Source organism: Lithobates pipiens, unplaced genomic scaffold (assembly GCF_037356315.1).
Source record: "Lithobates pipiens isolate NorthernLeopardFrog02 unplaced genomic scaffold, aLitPip1_a1.2 Scaffold_8, whole genome shotgun sequence".
In the NCBI taxonomy this organism is placed as follows: domain Eukaryota; kingdom Metazoa; phylum Chordata; class Amphibia; order Anura; family Ranidae; genus Lithobates; species Lithobates pipiens.
The window spans coordinates 283727063-283743328 of NW_027507903.1; the positions used below are offsets into that span (position 1 = coordinate 283727063).

Genomic DNA, 16266 nt, shown 5'->3' on the forward strand with positions numbered 1-16266 from the left:
TGCAACCCTCCCACAAATCATAGAGCTAAATAACCTGGAGCTCTAAATCCAGTTCCTCAGCTGGACACCACTTGGAGCTTGATCCCGAAGCATTACACTTCTGAGTAGATAGTTTGGAAGATTTTCTCCACCAACTCTCTCGCCTGGGCCTTATGTATGTCCACATGAAGCGAGTCCTGTGGCTGAAATTCTAGTCAGCAGGGCTCCGTTGCAAGAAAAGGCTAGAATATATACCCTTTTAGGGTTAACTCCTTTTTGACGGATACGTTCATTCAGAAGATTCATGTGAGGAAAGAGCACTTTCACACCTTTTTAAAGATGCAGCAAAAACCTGCAAGAGCGTAAGCCATCTTCATATTCAAGAAGAGTTCCTTTCACTTCTTTTAGAAGACGGTCTAAGGAGAAAACTTCCTTTCAAAAGAAATCCTGAAATCCTAAGCCTGCCAAGATGATCAAAAAACCTTCATGCCAATGCAGGGGCACCCCCACTTCTGCAAGTATGGGGACACTTCTTGGCTTTTGTGGTCATTTGGACCAGAGATATCCCCGATGTCTGGGTTCAAAACACTGTGTCCAGAGCTGGAGTTTTGCGTCTCAACTCCTCCATGCTTCATGCCATAGAATGTGCCTTTGCTCCTGACAAAAAGCAGCCGTTTGCTGCACTTGACCTTTTTGTGCTCCTGTTCCAAAACCAGAAAGATTTCAAGGTTACTATTCCAATGTTTTTAGGGTCCTCAAGCCAAATGGCAATGTATAGCCCATTCTGGACCTAAAGAGTTTGAACAATTTTTTTCAAGTTCAAAAGTTTTTCTTGTGGAATCTATACAATCAGTAATTGCTTCCCTCCAGCAGAGGGACGTTCTGGCCTTGGTGGACATCAAGGATGTCAAGGAAGGATCAGTGTCCTAATTTTTCTATCTCATTAGTGCTATTGACACTTTGTGGTGGGGGAACAGCATTTTCCATTTGTGGCTCTGTCCCGTTGATCTTACTAAGTGCTGGCTCTGGTGTTGGCTCTTCTGGGGGATCCCCATTCTGGGGTACAGGAACAATTTGGCTTTTAAGTGAGCATTTGGTTGACAGCCTCAATGTCAGTGTACAACAAAAAGTGCAAGTCCTGCTTTACTTCGGCTGGGTCCTCAATCTTCAAGACTTGACCCTGAAGCAACTGCAGTACCTGGGCCTAGTCTCAAGCACAGGCCTGGCGTGTGTGTTTTCTCCCCAAGAAAAGCTTCTGTCCCGTTGGCCCAAGATCTTGGAGCTGTGTTCGCTGGAGCATTTCTCGATACATTTTTTGCATGATGCCATATACTGATCAACATCCTGGAGCTCAGAGAGGTTCCGCTTGCCCTTCATTACTGGACCCCCCCACTCTGGGAACTGCTAGTCTGGGTTCAATCTGACAATGCCAGTGCTGCAGCTTACCTAAAAAAATATGAAGGCGGTACCAAGATTCAAACTCTAAGAAAAGAAGAGCTCATTTTAACTTGTGCAGAAGTTCACGTTACAGCCCTGTTCACAATACACATTCCCAGTGTGGAAAATTGGCAAGCAGACTTCTTAAGCCACCAAAGGCTGGATTCTGGAATGCGATCCCTCCATTAGAGGTGGTCCAACAGCTTTGCCTTTAGTGGGGGAAGCCAGACATAGACATACTGGCATCCAGACTCAATCACAAACTCCATGGGATCAGTTCAACCTGATTTACACAACCCCCCCTGCTCCGCCCCCCTTCTCAAACTTCTACCACATCTACTTTGGAGAATAGAAAGGCAAGGCGTTCTGGCAATTCCCATTGCAGTGAATTGGAGGGTGTTGTACTCAGACAAGACACAGTCCAACTCTTGGCAGACTCTCCATAGCCCCTGCCATATCATTTGGACCTTTTTTCTTAAGGTCCCATGTTATATTCTGCTTCACGGTCGCCAGGCTTTGAAAGCTGGACTGTTAAAACCCAAGTGTTGAACAAGGGACTTTCAGATTTTGTGATTTCCACCTTGTTGAAGACCGGAAAACTTTCCTCCCATAAGTTTACCTACCACACATGGAAAGCATTCTTTGCTTGGCTGGAAGAAGAGAAGCTTCATTCTAGGAAATATTCAGTGGGACAGGTTTAATCTTCCCTGTGTCAGAATTTGGATAAGTCCTTGCCCCTGAAGACTATTAGGAGGCAGGTTTCCACCTTGTTGGTGCTTTTCCAGAGACCACTAGTTTCCAATGTTTTGTTGAGAGCTTTTGTAGAAGGGGTGGCTCATATTTTACTCCGTGGGACCTCTGTCTGGTGGAGTTGGTAGAGGCTGCTGTTTCAACCTATTTTGGATATTTTTCTCCTTCTCCAGACAGTGTTGCCTTTCCCATGACTATCACCTCGATTTGTAGGTTGTCTGAGCTTGTGGCTTTCTCCTGTACATTCTTTTCTTGTACTTCTCAGGGACAATGATGTTTTGAGACCACAAAACTCCTTCCTGCGATTTTTTTTTTTCTTGGTGTTTCATTTTAGTCAAAATATAGTGTTCCCTTCCTGTTGTCCAACTCTCATCCTACGGAGATTGCTCTCCATTGTTTGGATGTGTTTAGGTCTGTAGGAATCTATTTCATGGCCACAGCTCCAACCCATATATCCAATGCTGTGTATGTTTTGCCCTTGGGACAGGCTGCCGTTTTGATCCACAAATGCCAGGTGGATGCAGCATATTATTACTCAGCTGTACGGCCTGAAAAGAAAGGTTCTCTGCATTTTCTGCGTAGGCCTACTTCACCAAAAATATTAGTGCTTTGTGGACCATCAGGTCTTGGTCTTCTGTTTACTCCTCCTTTTATTCCTGCTAAGAGGTTTGTTTTTGTCTGGCCTGTTAGCCGTTGTTTGCTGTTGCCCACCCCTTAAATTGAGGTTTTTGGACATCCTTATTGGTCTAAAAATAAACGTTCTTGTGTCCTGTGATGTACCATTAAGAAAATTAGATTTTTGACTTCTCTGTAAAATAATTTTCTTAGAATGCATCACAGGACACAGGTCTCTCTCCATTCTCTCTGGTTGCACTCTGATATTGCATTCCTACAAAATTGAAGCACTGCTGGGAGTGGGAGGGGTTATGCAGGCCTCAGTAAAGTTTTGCTATTTGCCAGTGTATAATCACCTAAGGGTGCAACATAACTCAGTGTTCCAAAAATGAAAGGATAAGTTCACCTGTGGGAACATGTTACATGTTCCACCCATTTTCAGGGTGTAACATGTTCTCCATACTGCAGCCACTGCCCAATTTTTTCCCTCCTCTCCCCTTGATAGCAGTACAGGGAGAGGTTCCCTGTACTAGCTGTCAGTTTTTAAATTAGCATGTTCATGTGGGGGCAGAGCTCTATGTATGAATGAACTACAAGTCCCCACATCCCTTACGCATGTCGGCTTGTAGTTCTCAATGAACTACCACGTTGCTGTGTATCTGCTTGCCTTTACGGGTACACAGACACATTGACAGGTCTGCCGGAGACCTGTATGGCATCTGCTGATTGCAGGTGTAAGGCTTTACAGGCTCCAAAAAGAAAAATAATGCACATTTTTTTACCTGCAAAAAAAAGTGCATTTATTTTAAGTGAACTTATCTTTTAACTCTCCTGTATCCTGTGTATTCCAAGAAAAGGATTTTACAAGTAAGTCAAAATTCTGTTATTTCAACTCTTCTATTATCTTTTATTGATCCACCTTAGAAAGTGTGTTAAAGCAGAGTTCCACCCATTTAAAAGTCAGCAGCTACAAAAAGTGTAGCTGCTGAGCTGCTGACTTTTAATAATAAGACACTCACCGGTTCAGCGATGCGGGTGCACGGAGCCCTGCTCCTCTTCCCCTCCTCTCTGTGGCGCCAGGATTGTTACTGTGGGCACCTGGCTGTGACTTCACAGTGGGAAGCGCACTGCGCATACGTGAGCAGTGCTGTGATTGGCCGGGCAATCTCCTGGGACCTGTGACATGTACCAGAAGATTGCAGGGAGGGAGGGGGGAGAGGTGATCTTCCTCGCGGCGCCAGGGAGGAAGCGGGAGCTGGGTGCCTGTAAAAACAGGGTACCTGCTTCTCCCCCAAAAAATTAAATGCCAAATGTGGCATGTCAAGAGGTCACCTACACTTAAAGCAGATGTTTCATTTTTGGTTGGAACTTCGCTTTAACATAGCTTTAATTTGAGTGTAGGTCCACTTTAACCACTTCCCGACCACCCCATTGCGGATTGATATCTGCAATGTGGCACCGTTATCCTTACTGAACATCATGTGACATCCAGCAGGACAACCCAGAAATGTATGCCCACAGGGCATGTGATCGGTGGTGCTTTGTGTCACTCTGACACACCACATCTACGATCATGGTAAAGAGCCTATGACGGGAACCAGGAAATCCTGGTAATCGGCTTTCCTCGGTTCGCACTGACAGGGAGAGCCGATCGGCAGCTGGCAATTTGCATTGATTATCAGCGCAGCCCCCATCAGAGGCGCTCACCACAGCTGACAGTCAGTGCCCATAAGTAACGCCTGTCAGTGCCCTTCACAGATGCCAATTGGTGCCCATCAGTAATGACTGTCCGTACCTCCTCTTCAGTGCTGCCCATCAGTGTCATCTATTGGTGCTTGTCAGTGCCCATTAATCCCACCTATTGGTGCCCATCAGTACTGGATATCAGTGCCGCCTATAAGTGTCCATCAATTCTACATATTAGTGCCGCCTCATCAGTGCCCGTCTGTGAAGGAGAAAACAAACTTTTATAACAGAAATGAAGAAAATTATTTTTTAGTTTGTTTAGCAAAAATTTAAAACCCCAGTGGTGATCAAATACCACCAAAGGAATGCTCTATTTGTGGGAAGAAAATAATAAAAATTTAATTTGGGTACAGTTTTAGCATGACAATTGTTATTCAAAGTGTTAGAGCGCTGAAAGCTGAAAAATTTCCTGGGCAGGATGGGGGGAAAGTGCCCAATATTGAAGTGGTTAAAGGCCACACTGGCAGGTGTAAAATGGAGCTGGTTAGCTTTGAAATAGAGTTGGGTATACCGTCTTGAGGTTAAAGCTGAAATGTAATCCTTTTTTTTTTTTTTTTTGCCTTCACTGATTCCTCCTTTTCCCCCCTCATCAATATACCAAATTTTTTTAAAAGAAAGACCTTTTATTATGACTTTACTTATTTTGAATTTAGATCCAGTAACATCATCACTGGGTCTTTGTGCTTCTCTACGCAATGTAGGCAGATTTTGGCTGGTGGGAGGGACCAGGAGGGGGCTGTATATAGGTTGCTGAAAACATACCAGCTCCTTGTCTCAGTATTTCTTTAAAAAAAAAAATAGAATTTACTAAAAAATTTACTTTCAAAGGGTACCAAGTGCACATAGTGCTTGGTCCCATTTTTCTGGCCATAGCTCCACCCAGTTCTTAAGTCCAAATTATGGGCTTTCCTATGGGGCGGGGGGGGGGGGGGTACAAACAGCACTGTGCCCTCGTCCCCTCTCTAAGCTGATTTGTTCTTTTTACTATTATGAATGAACAATCAGCGCTTCCCCAACAGTGACGATCATTCATAATAGTAAAAGATCACTCAGCTCTGCTGTTTTCTGTATTCTATCTGCCTTTATTTGTAAACATTGATGAATCACACAGCCCCCCGCAGCACTGTGTGATCTTTCACTTTTATGACTACCGTGTACAACACAGCCTTGCAGTGCTGATTGGTCATTCAGAAAAGTGAAACATCACTCAGCATTGCGGGGCTGTGTAACTTATCAGCTGTGTACGTTTACAAGCCGCTATAGATAGGCGCACATTGCCACTCCCTATGATCGTTTATGAATGGCAGATCTAGTCTTTGGCATCAGGAGCCACTCTGGAAACCAGCGCTGTTCACAGATCTGTCTCCTTCCATTGTCCAACAGGGAATAGAAACCTGTCAGACCATTCTGCTTACAGGTTAGGATGGATTCCAAGAGGACCAAGTACTGCATGCCATTGGCACCCTAAAGGGATAATTAAAATGTAAAATTCTAGTCAGACATCTTCTTTGTTTTTCTTTTTTTTTTTTTTTTTTTAAGAGCCCTCAGACCCGATTGAAGCAGTGGCCTTTCTCTTGGGAGGAATTATGCAAATATGAAATGCCTTGATGGGTGGATATTAGTCTAATGGAGTGGGCATTCCTAGGCAAACTGCCCTAGGTAATGCCCAGATTTGATGCTGAGCCTCCATGACGGAAAGAACCAAAAACTGAGATTGTAAGGCGGGAGGATGGCGGGTGTACGGGCTAGATGATTCCGGATGTGTTTAAACCAGGAAACGAGGTGGATTGTAATCTAATTTGCTTCAAATTGTAATGCACATTATGTGCAGTGAAATCAGAGTAAGCATTTTCAGTATAGGAAAGGAGCCTGTACAACTGTGTGTTTAAACACTGAAGATAAGGCTGGAGTTCTGCTTTATAACATCTTACTTTCATGAGTGAAGTGTAAATAAATGAGTAGCCCATGGCTTGGGGAAAAAGGTGTTTTTATATCCAGTTACTGTTGAAAATAACATCACAGTGTGCCTTGTTAAATAATGTCAAAGGCAAATACCTTTGCCATGAGACCAACATGTAGGTCTTGTTTATATTCACTAAGCTTGTCACTTTACCCCACAGCAGTCCGTAATCTGGATATATTTATCTTGGGAAGATTGTTTACCTCCTTATTTGGTATCACAGATGCCAAGCTTTGGTAGGCAGCCCATTTCCCCATCCTTCCCATGAGGATGGATGACTCTCTTCCGCCAGTAATTCTCCCTTAGCCAACTAGCTTTAACAGCACAATGTATTTACAGTAAGCTTGTGCAATGCTTGTCATAAGAAGAATGTGACAGCAACATGTTAAAAATATACAGTATTAAAGGGGTTGTAAATGCATTAAGGTGAAAACCCTCTTGGGATGCAGCAGCCCCCCCCCCCCCCTTTACTTATCTGGACACGGTCTTTCCAGAAACTGAGATGAGCACACTAGCTCCAGCCGGTGTCAAGGGTCCTGATTGGATAGATTGATAGCAGCGCAGCCATTGGTTACTGCTGCTGTCAATTAAATCCAATGATGCGGGAGCCGAGGGGCAGGGCAGAGTCCTGCTGTCTGTGTCAGTGGACGCAGCAGCACTCAGAGTGCCTCTCCAATGGGGCACTCGAGAAGAGGAGGAGCCAGGAGCGCCGCTGAGGGACCACAGAAGAGGAGGATCTGGGCCACCCTGTGCAAAACCAAATGCACAGAGGAGGGAAGTATGACATGGTTGTTGTTGTTGTTGTTTTTTAAACAAACCTTTACATATCATTTAAGCAGTGTTAATTTGCTGATAATATAAACTTATGTGTACTTTAAAGTATGGATCAACCAATTATCGGTGAGGCCGATTTTCACTTTTTTTTTTTTCTTTTTTAAAGTATCGGGCACCAGCATACTCGATATTACCGATAATTGCTTCAAGGGCTTTTACCAGGGGATGCATGTAGCTGCATGCATCACCCCGGTATCGTTCTTTAGAACGGACGATTGGCTTTATTGTAATAATGACAGATGCGGCTCAGCAGCCGCTTGGCTGTTCTTACAAGCAGCTGGGAGAGAATGTCCCCCTTCTGCTGCTCACCCGGGCTCTCCCGTCCCACCGGGAGGCCCCAACAACCAGCCGGCTGGCCAAAGACTAGTAACCCAGAAGCGATGTCATGACATCGTTTCCCAGATTATTGCCATCTTAAAGGTGCCAGTTTTAAAAAATATATAAAGTTTTCAAAAATGCAATTTTTGAATACTTTCACGTGCACAGGAGGGGTTTGGGGTTTTATAGACCCCCGATCCCTCCACAAAGAGTACCAGTCACTGCCTATTACTGTCAGAAGGGATGGTTACATTCCTTGTGACAGCAATAACCGTGATCAAAAAAAGAGAAAAATGTGTAAACATTTTTTTCAATATCGGCTATTGGCCAAAATATCAGTATTGCATCGGCCCGACAAAACAATATCGCTCGATCCCTACTTTAAAGCCCAATTTCAGGAACTGGACAAAATGCACCCTTGCAGCTGCCCCTCCCCCATACTTCAAGGGTTAACTGCTTGTTCAGTCTAGGGGTGCCAGAATAGGAAGCAGTCCCTTATTCCTCGCTGCAGGGAAGCCTCTTCTTAAGGGGACCATGGTTGCACTAGCCCTGCATTGTATGTGATGATGCTGAAGTACCTCCAACAGCCCTAGAGGAAAAGAGGATAACGATGAAGTTGGCCAGATCGGGGGTAAGGTTAAGCGTACAGAGTACCCATAGATGTAATGAGCAATCACCCTTGGAAGGGGTGTGGTCACTGCATAGATTTTGTCTAATTCCATATGGTCATGATATTTACTGAGCCTGGACCAGCTCCGTGGCGCTGTCCCCTGAAAATGGATGACGAGTGCAGAATGAACTGCACTCCTGTGATCCAAAAGCTTTGGCCATACTTCTCCTTTTAAAGAGGGGATTCCCATTTAAAAAAAAAAAAAAAAAGACAAATACTGCAGCTGCTGACTTTTAATAATCAGACACTTACCTGGCTTCCAAGTCAAGAGGGTGATTTTGTTGGTATTTTGAGACTAGTCTAGTGATGTAGCTGGGGGCTGAGTTTGGATGGCTTTATAAGTTGTTAGTATTTTGAATTTCAATTTGTTGGGTGGACGGAAGTGAGTGGAGGAATTAACAGAGAAGAGTAGCAGACACACAGCGATTGGAAAGGTGGATGAGTTTGGCAGCATCATGGATTGAAGGGGGGATAGCCTATGTAGAGGTAAGCCAATGAGAAGGGAGTTGCAGTAATTGAGACGAGAGATGCTTTGTGGTGTCATTGGTTAGAAAGCAGCGTTTTTTGGAGATGTTACGGTATGTACTCTATATTGCATGTACAATGAATGGCCACATTTTTTTATTTTTTTATGGGTGGGGGGGGGGGTCTTGATGGTGCTCTTAGCAAGTGAGCTGTCACAGAACAGCACTCTAGTGGCACCTTACAGTTCTAGTGTGAACGGTGGCAATACAGATTTATTTGGCGTACACATAGTTTCACAGTAATCTGATTTTCCTTTTGTTATTAAAGCTAAAGCAGGATGAAGACATTTCTGCCAGTCGTTTTGAGGATAATGAAGAACTTCGCTACTCTTTGAGATCCATAGAGAAACATGCTCCCTGGGTGCGTCATGTTTTCATCGTAACAAACGGTCAAATACCATCGTGGCTGAATCTGGATAATCCACGAGTCACCATCGTAACACACCAAGTAGGACTTCTTCTATTTATTTACTTAAAGTGGTTGTAAACCCCATACAGTACGTATACCCAGTGACAATAGCAAAGGAAAGAGACAGACGATAGAAATTACACTTAGTGCTCTAAATTGAGACAAGTACACAGTATAGAAGGATATGCTTTGTTCATATTTCATGTCTGATGTTTACAACCACTTTAAATGAAATGCGTTTTCCTCAATGAAACGGTTTGAGTTTCTTGCTTACCAATGGCTTTATTTTGCTGTTCTTTATGTTCTACTATTTTAGCTGAGGTGTCAGTTTAGGTATCCAACTTCATGTTTCCAGTTTTGAAAAGGAGGTGTTGAAGTGACAGAAGTGGGAATCATTTCATAGTGACCTGTGTCCTCTTATCTGTGACCTTTATACTTACTGTGCTAGCTTATTTATGGTTTTGGCCTATGTGCCGTGAACAGATTGACATGTTTATCACCAAGCCACATATTTTAAACCATGGTTACAACTGTGGCCTGGAATAAACCCAAATTTTGTTTATGGATTACCCAATGAAAAAAGATATGTATAACTGTGTGCACTGTTAATCTGAAAAAAATCCCCCTGCAGGAGCTGGACTTTCCTGTATCAACACATTGCTCACTAGGAGGACCAGCTTTTGATCTGATCCACTATGTGCACGTTTCTTCATATTATACCAAATAGAGCTTGATTTATTTATATACACTAGCTAAAACCACAAAGGGCTTGTTAATACTCTAGACAGGGGTCTCCAAAGTTTCTAAACAAAAGGCCAGTTTACTGTCCTTCAGAGTTTAGGGGGGCCAAACTGCGGCTAGTGGGAGTAGAAAATGCACCAGCGTCAGTGGAAGTAATAGTGCCCTATTGTTGGTATCATTGGAAGGAATATTGCTCCATTGTTGGAATCAGTGGAAGTAATAATGCCCCATTGTTGGTATCAGTGAACAGAATAACGCCCCATCATTGGTATCTCTGGGAGGAATAGTTCTCCACTACTAGTGTCAATGGGAGGAATGGTGCCCCATCATTAGTGTCAGTTGTTGATGAACTAGTGCTCCAAGGGCTGGACAGATGCAAGCAAAGGGCCATATCTGGCCCGGGCCACAGTTTGGAGACCACTGCTCTAGAACTTCCACAACATATATTTTAGTTTTGATAAATACATTTGGTTTAGCTTAAAACATCAGCTTTAACAGTGCAGCATGACCATGTTAAGGAAAGATGTTAGTGTCGGTAAAACCAGTAAAACTTTTGTGTGATTTGGACCTCTGATTTCATTGCGGCTTGTGACCATTTAACTGAAGTCAATGCAAACTGAAATGAAAGCCCAAAAAAATAGTGCAGGAACCTTTTTCAAAGTCTCTACTAGTTGAGTGGCAACAATTTGAACAGTTACTTTGCCGGCAATGGGGTGTGACTTGCAATTTTGAATTGTCAGATCTCACTGGTGTGAACCATAAAAAATAAATGCATCCAAGGACAAAATAGTTATCGGTAATCGGTATTGCAGAGTATGTGAGAAAAAGTCTCTGTGCTCGTACTATGTCTTAAAAAACTGGTATTGGTGCATCTCTATAATGCAAGCATCACATCTAAGAATTGGTAAGATGCAATATAATAACTTTGCTTTTGGGTTTATTATTGCTTTAACCTCTTTGCACCGATTGCACGCAACTATGCGGCCTCTCTGTGGCCAGACCTTGGTGCCGGGCTTACATATTTGTGTGCAATAACACCAATAGACCTGTATCAAGAGCGTGCTCCCGACATGGTTACTGGCAGCTAACTGAAAGCTTCCTGGCCAGGCTTAAACCTCTGCTCCTTTTCTTTTCTTTCTGTTTCCCAGTAGGGGAGAATTTTCTAATTTCCTGTATGAAGGGAATCTTTCCAATAAAACTGCAGTAAGCATCTGTGAGAGGAGCTAACACTTTCTCACTCTTACTATAACTATAAAAAAGGCAGTGCTTGGCTGGCGTTCTACCTTAAACTCAACTTATGTTGTCCTACCTACTGTATGTGTACAGTTCAAGCAGATCTATAGCACTTGCACATTATGGAAGATTTGCCTCTGGGTTTGGCCTCCTGCAGCACTGGTGCGTTTGCAGTCACTGTTACTGCTCCTTCTTCTACTGCTGACATCTTCTCCACTACTTCTTCCAGGTCTGGATTATTTTAGCTTTTGTAAGTTGGCAGCCACTGATGATACAACTCTTGTTGGTTTTTAACCAGTTGTCCAACAAGGTACGTTTATAAACGTCCTGTTTGTCAAGGGGTCAAAAGAAGCTCACGGCTTTGTCCTGTCAATTTCTGGCTTTTATATAAAAGTTATATAGGCAGCTGTAGAGCTGCTGTTCACTTTTACGTTACTGTGGAAGTAGCAAGTCTTCACTTTTTAACTTGAACTAAAATATGATAATATGGTAAGTTTCTGTAGATAACACATTATGTTTTCCAGTTTGTTTATATTAAAGACTAAGCCCTATTTATATCCAAATTAGAAATATAATATAACCCCAATGCAATAACTAACTTGCATGTTTCTTGCCACTTCAGAAACAAAGTCAAACTTGTTATAATAATAATGTTTTTAGTGACCTATCCATCTTTTTCATGATTTTGAACCATTTACAGTAGCACTGGTAATGACTGTGTTGGTCTTTTTCATCCAGTCTCTCTCAGATCAGGGACATGTGGAGAACTTTTCCATGTCGTCCTGTATACTTTAGTCTGGAATCCCTCTCAGGTTTTCGTCAAGTACTGTATGAGCACAGACAAATGATCTTGCTTGTCCAAAAGCCTTTATCAGCTGTCAGTAGCCCTGATGCCTTGTTAAAAGAGCTATTTGTTATGTAGTAATGTCTATGTTGTAGTAGTGAAGAATCGTAGCATCTGTTGAGTTTAATAAAGTATTGTAGTTCTTTACACCAATGATTACCATGTTAGCACTCTCTTAGCCAATTTGACCAGACTTAAAGCTACTGCATTTGGGTTATCCATGATGATGTCTTCTTTGTTTTTTTTTTCTTTACTAGGAAATTTTTTTGAACACTAGCCATTTACCTACCTTTAGCTCTCCTGCTATTGAAAGCCACATTCATCGGATTCCTGGACTTTCTCAGAAATTCATATATATGAACGATGATGTTATGTTTGGTACACATGTGTGGCCTGATGATTTTTATAGCCATTCAAAGGGTCAGAAGGTAAGCATAAATTCATGAGCGGATTTATAGAACAACACAGTTCATCTATCTATGTGCAGAGGCCCAGCGATGTATCTGGCCCCGAGCAAGTAGGTTGAACCCCCCCCACCTTGCACATACAGTGTCTTGAAAGAGTATTCATACACCTTGAAATTTTCCACATTTTGTCATGTTACAACCAATGGGTGGGACTCTATATGATAGACCAACACAAAATGGCACATAATTGTGAAGTGGAAGGAAAATGATCAATGGTTTTCAACATTTTTTACAGGTAAATATCTGAAAAAACATGGTGTGCATTTGTATTCAGCCCCCTTTACTTTGTTTACCCCTAACTAAAATCTAGTGGTATCAAGGTATCAAGTGCCTTCAAAAGACACATAATTAGTAGAGTCCACCTGAGTGTAATTTAATCTCAGTATACATACAGCTGTTCTCAGAGGTTTGTTAGAGAACCTTCATGAACAAACAGCATCATAAAGGCCAAGGAAGGTCAGGGATAAAGTTGTGGAGAAGTTTAATACAGGGCTAGGGTATAAAAAAATATCCCAAGCTTTGAACATCTCATGGAGCATTGTTCAATCCATCATCTGAAAATGGAAAGAGTATGGCACAACTGCAAACCTACCAAGACATGGCCGTCCACCTAAACTGACATGTCGGGCAAAGAGAGCATTAAACAGAGAAACACCCAAGAGACCCATGGTAACTCTGGAGGAGCTGCAGAGATTCATGGTTCAGCTGGGATAATCTTTCCACAGGACAAATATTAGTCGTACACCTCACAAATCTGGCCTTTATGGGAGAGTGGCACGAAAAAAAAAAGAAAGCCATAAGAAGTCCCTTTGCAGTTTGCAAGAAGCCATGTGGGAGACACAGCAAACATGTGGAACAAGGTGCTTTGGTCCGATGAGACCAAACTTGAACTTTTTGACCTAAAAGCAAAATGCTTTGTGTGGTGGAAAATTAACACTGCACATCACCCTGAATACACCATCCCCACCGTGAAACATGGTGGTGGCAGCATCATGTTTTAGGGATGCCTTTCTTCAGCAGGGACAGGGAAGCTGGTCAGAGTTGATGGGAAGTGCGATGGAGCCAAGTTTAAGGCAATCTTAGAAGAAAATCTGTAATGCCGCGTACACACGAGAGGACTTATGTCCGGCAGACTTCCAAAGGAGTTCCGCCGGAGTTCCGACGGAGTTCTGGCGGACTTTTCGACCGAACGGACTTGGACACACACCATCACACCAAACTCCGACGGAGTCGAACGTGATGACGTACGACTGGATTCGAATAAGGAAGTTCATAGCCAGTAGCCAATAGCTGCCCTAGCGTCGGTTTTAGTCCGTCGGAGTAGCATACACACGAGCGGATTTTTCGAAGGGGACCGGGTCCGGCGGAGTTCCGTCGGGAAAATTTGAAGCATGCTTCATTTCTAAAGTCCGTCAGACTTTTGCGAAGCTAAAGTCCGTTGCAGCCCACACACGATCGAATAGTCTGACGGACTCAGTCCGTCGGACTTTGGATGTTGAAAAGTCCGCTCGTGTGTACGCGGCATAAGAGTCTGCAAAAGCCTTGAGACTGGGGCGAGGGTTTACCTTCCAGCAGGACAAGACCCTAAACATACAGCCAGAGCTACAAATGGAATGGTTTAGATCAAAGCATATTCATGTATTAGAATGAATTTTGAAAACCATTTATAATTTTCCTTCCACTTCACAATTATGTGCCACTTTGTGTTGCTCTATCACATAAAATCCCAATAAAAATACATTTATGTTTTTGTTTGTAACATGACAAAATGTGGAAAATTTCAAGGGGTATGAATACTTTTTCAAGGCACTTTATATCTAGGGATATCCATTAGGTTTCATCGGACATTTGGAGTGTACATGTGTGTACATAGGCAAGAGGGATTTTTCACTCCACTTCACTCCACTGTTATTAATACATAACATGTTTGGGTAAACCATGCCATTCCGCTTTCTATTGCATCTGACAGTGCCTCTTTATAGAGCTTGTTGTAAACTATTTATTGCTATCAAAAGGGGAAGGGTAGTACCATCCTTTGGACTAAATATAAGGCTAAAAAGACGTTATAGGAATAACAAGCTGCTACCCTCACTGGAACCACCTGCCAAAGCAGATGTCAATAGTGGATAATGTGAAGTAAATAATAGGAGTGGGTTTGGCACTGCTAATGAGGTAGCATAAATAATGTGCAAAAAAGTGGTAAACAAAATGACGAGCAAAGGTGTTTCATATCATATACCATGAAAATATGCAAAAACTGCAATATATATACTAGCAAGAACTAAAACTGTGCAAATAAGCAATTATGGCGCAAATAAACCAGCAATAACCTAAGAAAACATCCTATATGATTCACAAGTAAATACTAAAAAAGTCTCAGTGTTCATATGTACAAAAATGAAATTCATAAAAATATTTAATGTGCATAAAAACAAAATAAAATAAAGTCCACTGGTGATCAAAAATCAAAAAGTCTCTGAATTTAAAGTGAATAACAGTGCTACAATATCCACACAAGCGGGCAGAGTCTGTGTGTAACTCGTGCGCCCCCCTTATGTGATTGCACTCACCAGCTAGAAATTCCCACTCAAGGGGTAGCACGCTGTCACAGTTATGAACAGGTCTTTCCACGACCAAGTGGAACCAAGTTCCAAGTGTCTCACTCTCCTTATTGTGTTGAGTCACATAGGCATCATGTAGGGTTAATAAAAAGCCTCCATGGTGTAATTCCGTAAACCATTTAATGGTACAGTTTCTCACAAAAGTGAGTACACCCCTTACATTTTTGTAAATATTTTATTATATCGTTTCATGTGACAACACTGAAGAAATTACACTTTGCTACAATGTAAAGTAGTGAGTGTACAGCTTGTATAACATTGTAAAATTGCTGTCCCCTCAAAATAATTCAACACACAGCCATTAATGTCTAAACCACTGGCAACAAAAGTGAGTACACCCCTAAGTGAAAATGTACAGATTGGGCCCAAAGTGTCAATATTTTGTGTGGCCACCATTATTTTCCAGCACTGCCTTAACCCTCTTTGGCATGAAGTTCACCAGAGCTTTACAGGTTGCCACTGGATTCCTCTTCCACTCCTCCATGACGACATCACGGAGCTGGTGGATGTTGGAGACCTTGCGCTTCTCCACCTTCCATCTGAGGATGCCCCATAGATGCTCAATAGGGTTTAGGTCTGGAGACATGCTTGGTCAGTCCATCACCTTTACCCTCAGCTTCTTTAGCAAGGCAGTGGTTGACTTGGAGGTGTTAAGGGTCGTTATCATGTTGGCCCTGCGGCCCATACTCCGAAGGGAGGGAATCATTCCCTGCTTCAGTGTGTCGTAGTACATGTTGGCATTTATGGTTCCCTTAATGAACTGTAGCTCCCCAGTGCCAGCAGCACTCATACAGCCCCAGACCATGACACTCCCACCATCATGCTTGATTGTAGGCAAGACACACTTGTCTTTGTACTCCTCACCTGGTTGCCACCACACATGCTTGACACCATCTGAACCAAATACGTTTATCTTGGTCACATCAGACCACAGGACATGGTTCCAGTAATCCACGTCCTTAGTCTGCTTGTCTTCAGCAAACTGCGGACTTTCTTGTGCATCATCTTTAGAAGAGGCTTCCTTCTGGGACAACAGCCATGTAGACCAATTTGATGCAGTGTGTGGCATATCGTCTGAGCACTGACAAGCTGAGCCCCCACTCGTTCAACCTTTGCAG

At 42.8% G+C, this 16266-nt stretch overlaps 1 protein-coding gene across 1 annotated transcript in view; it reads left to right on the forward strand.

Annotated features, from left to right (window-relative positions):
* The window catches only part of GNPTAB (N-acetylglucosamine-1-phosphate transferase subunits alpha and beta), a 144535-nt gene that overhangs the window by 72898 nt on the left and 55371 nt on the right, over positions 1-16266 (forward strand). Inside the window, exons 9-10 of the mRNA XM_077472213.1 lie at positions 9102-9281; positions 12318-12488. Of these exons, the coding sequence (XP_077328339.1) occupies positions 9102-9281; positions 12318-12488 (351 nt within the window). The remainder of the gene's footprint in view (positions 1-9101; positions 9282-12317; positions 12489-16266) is intronic.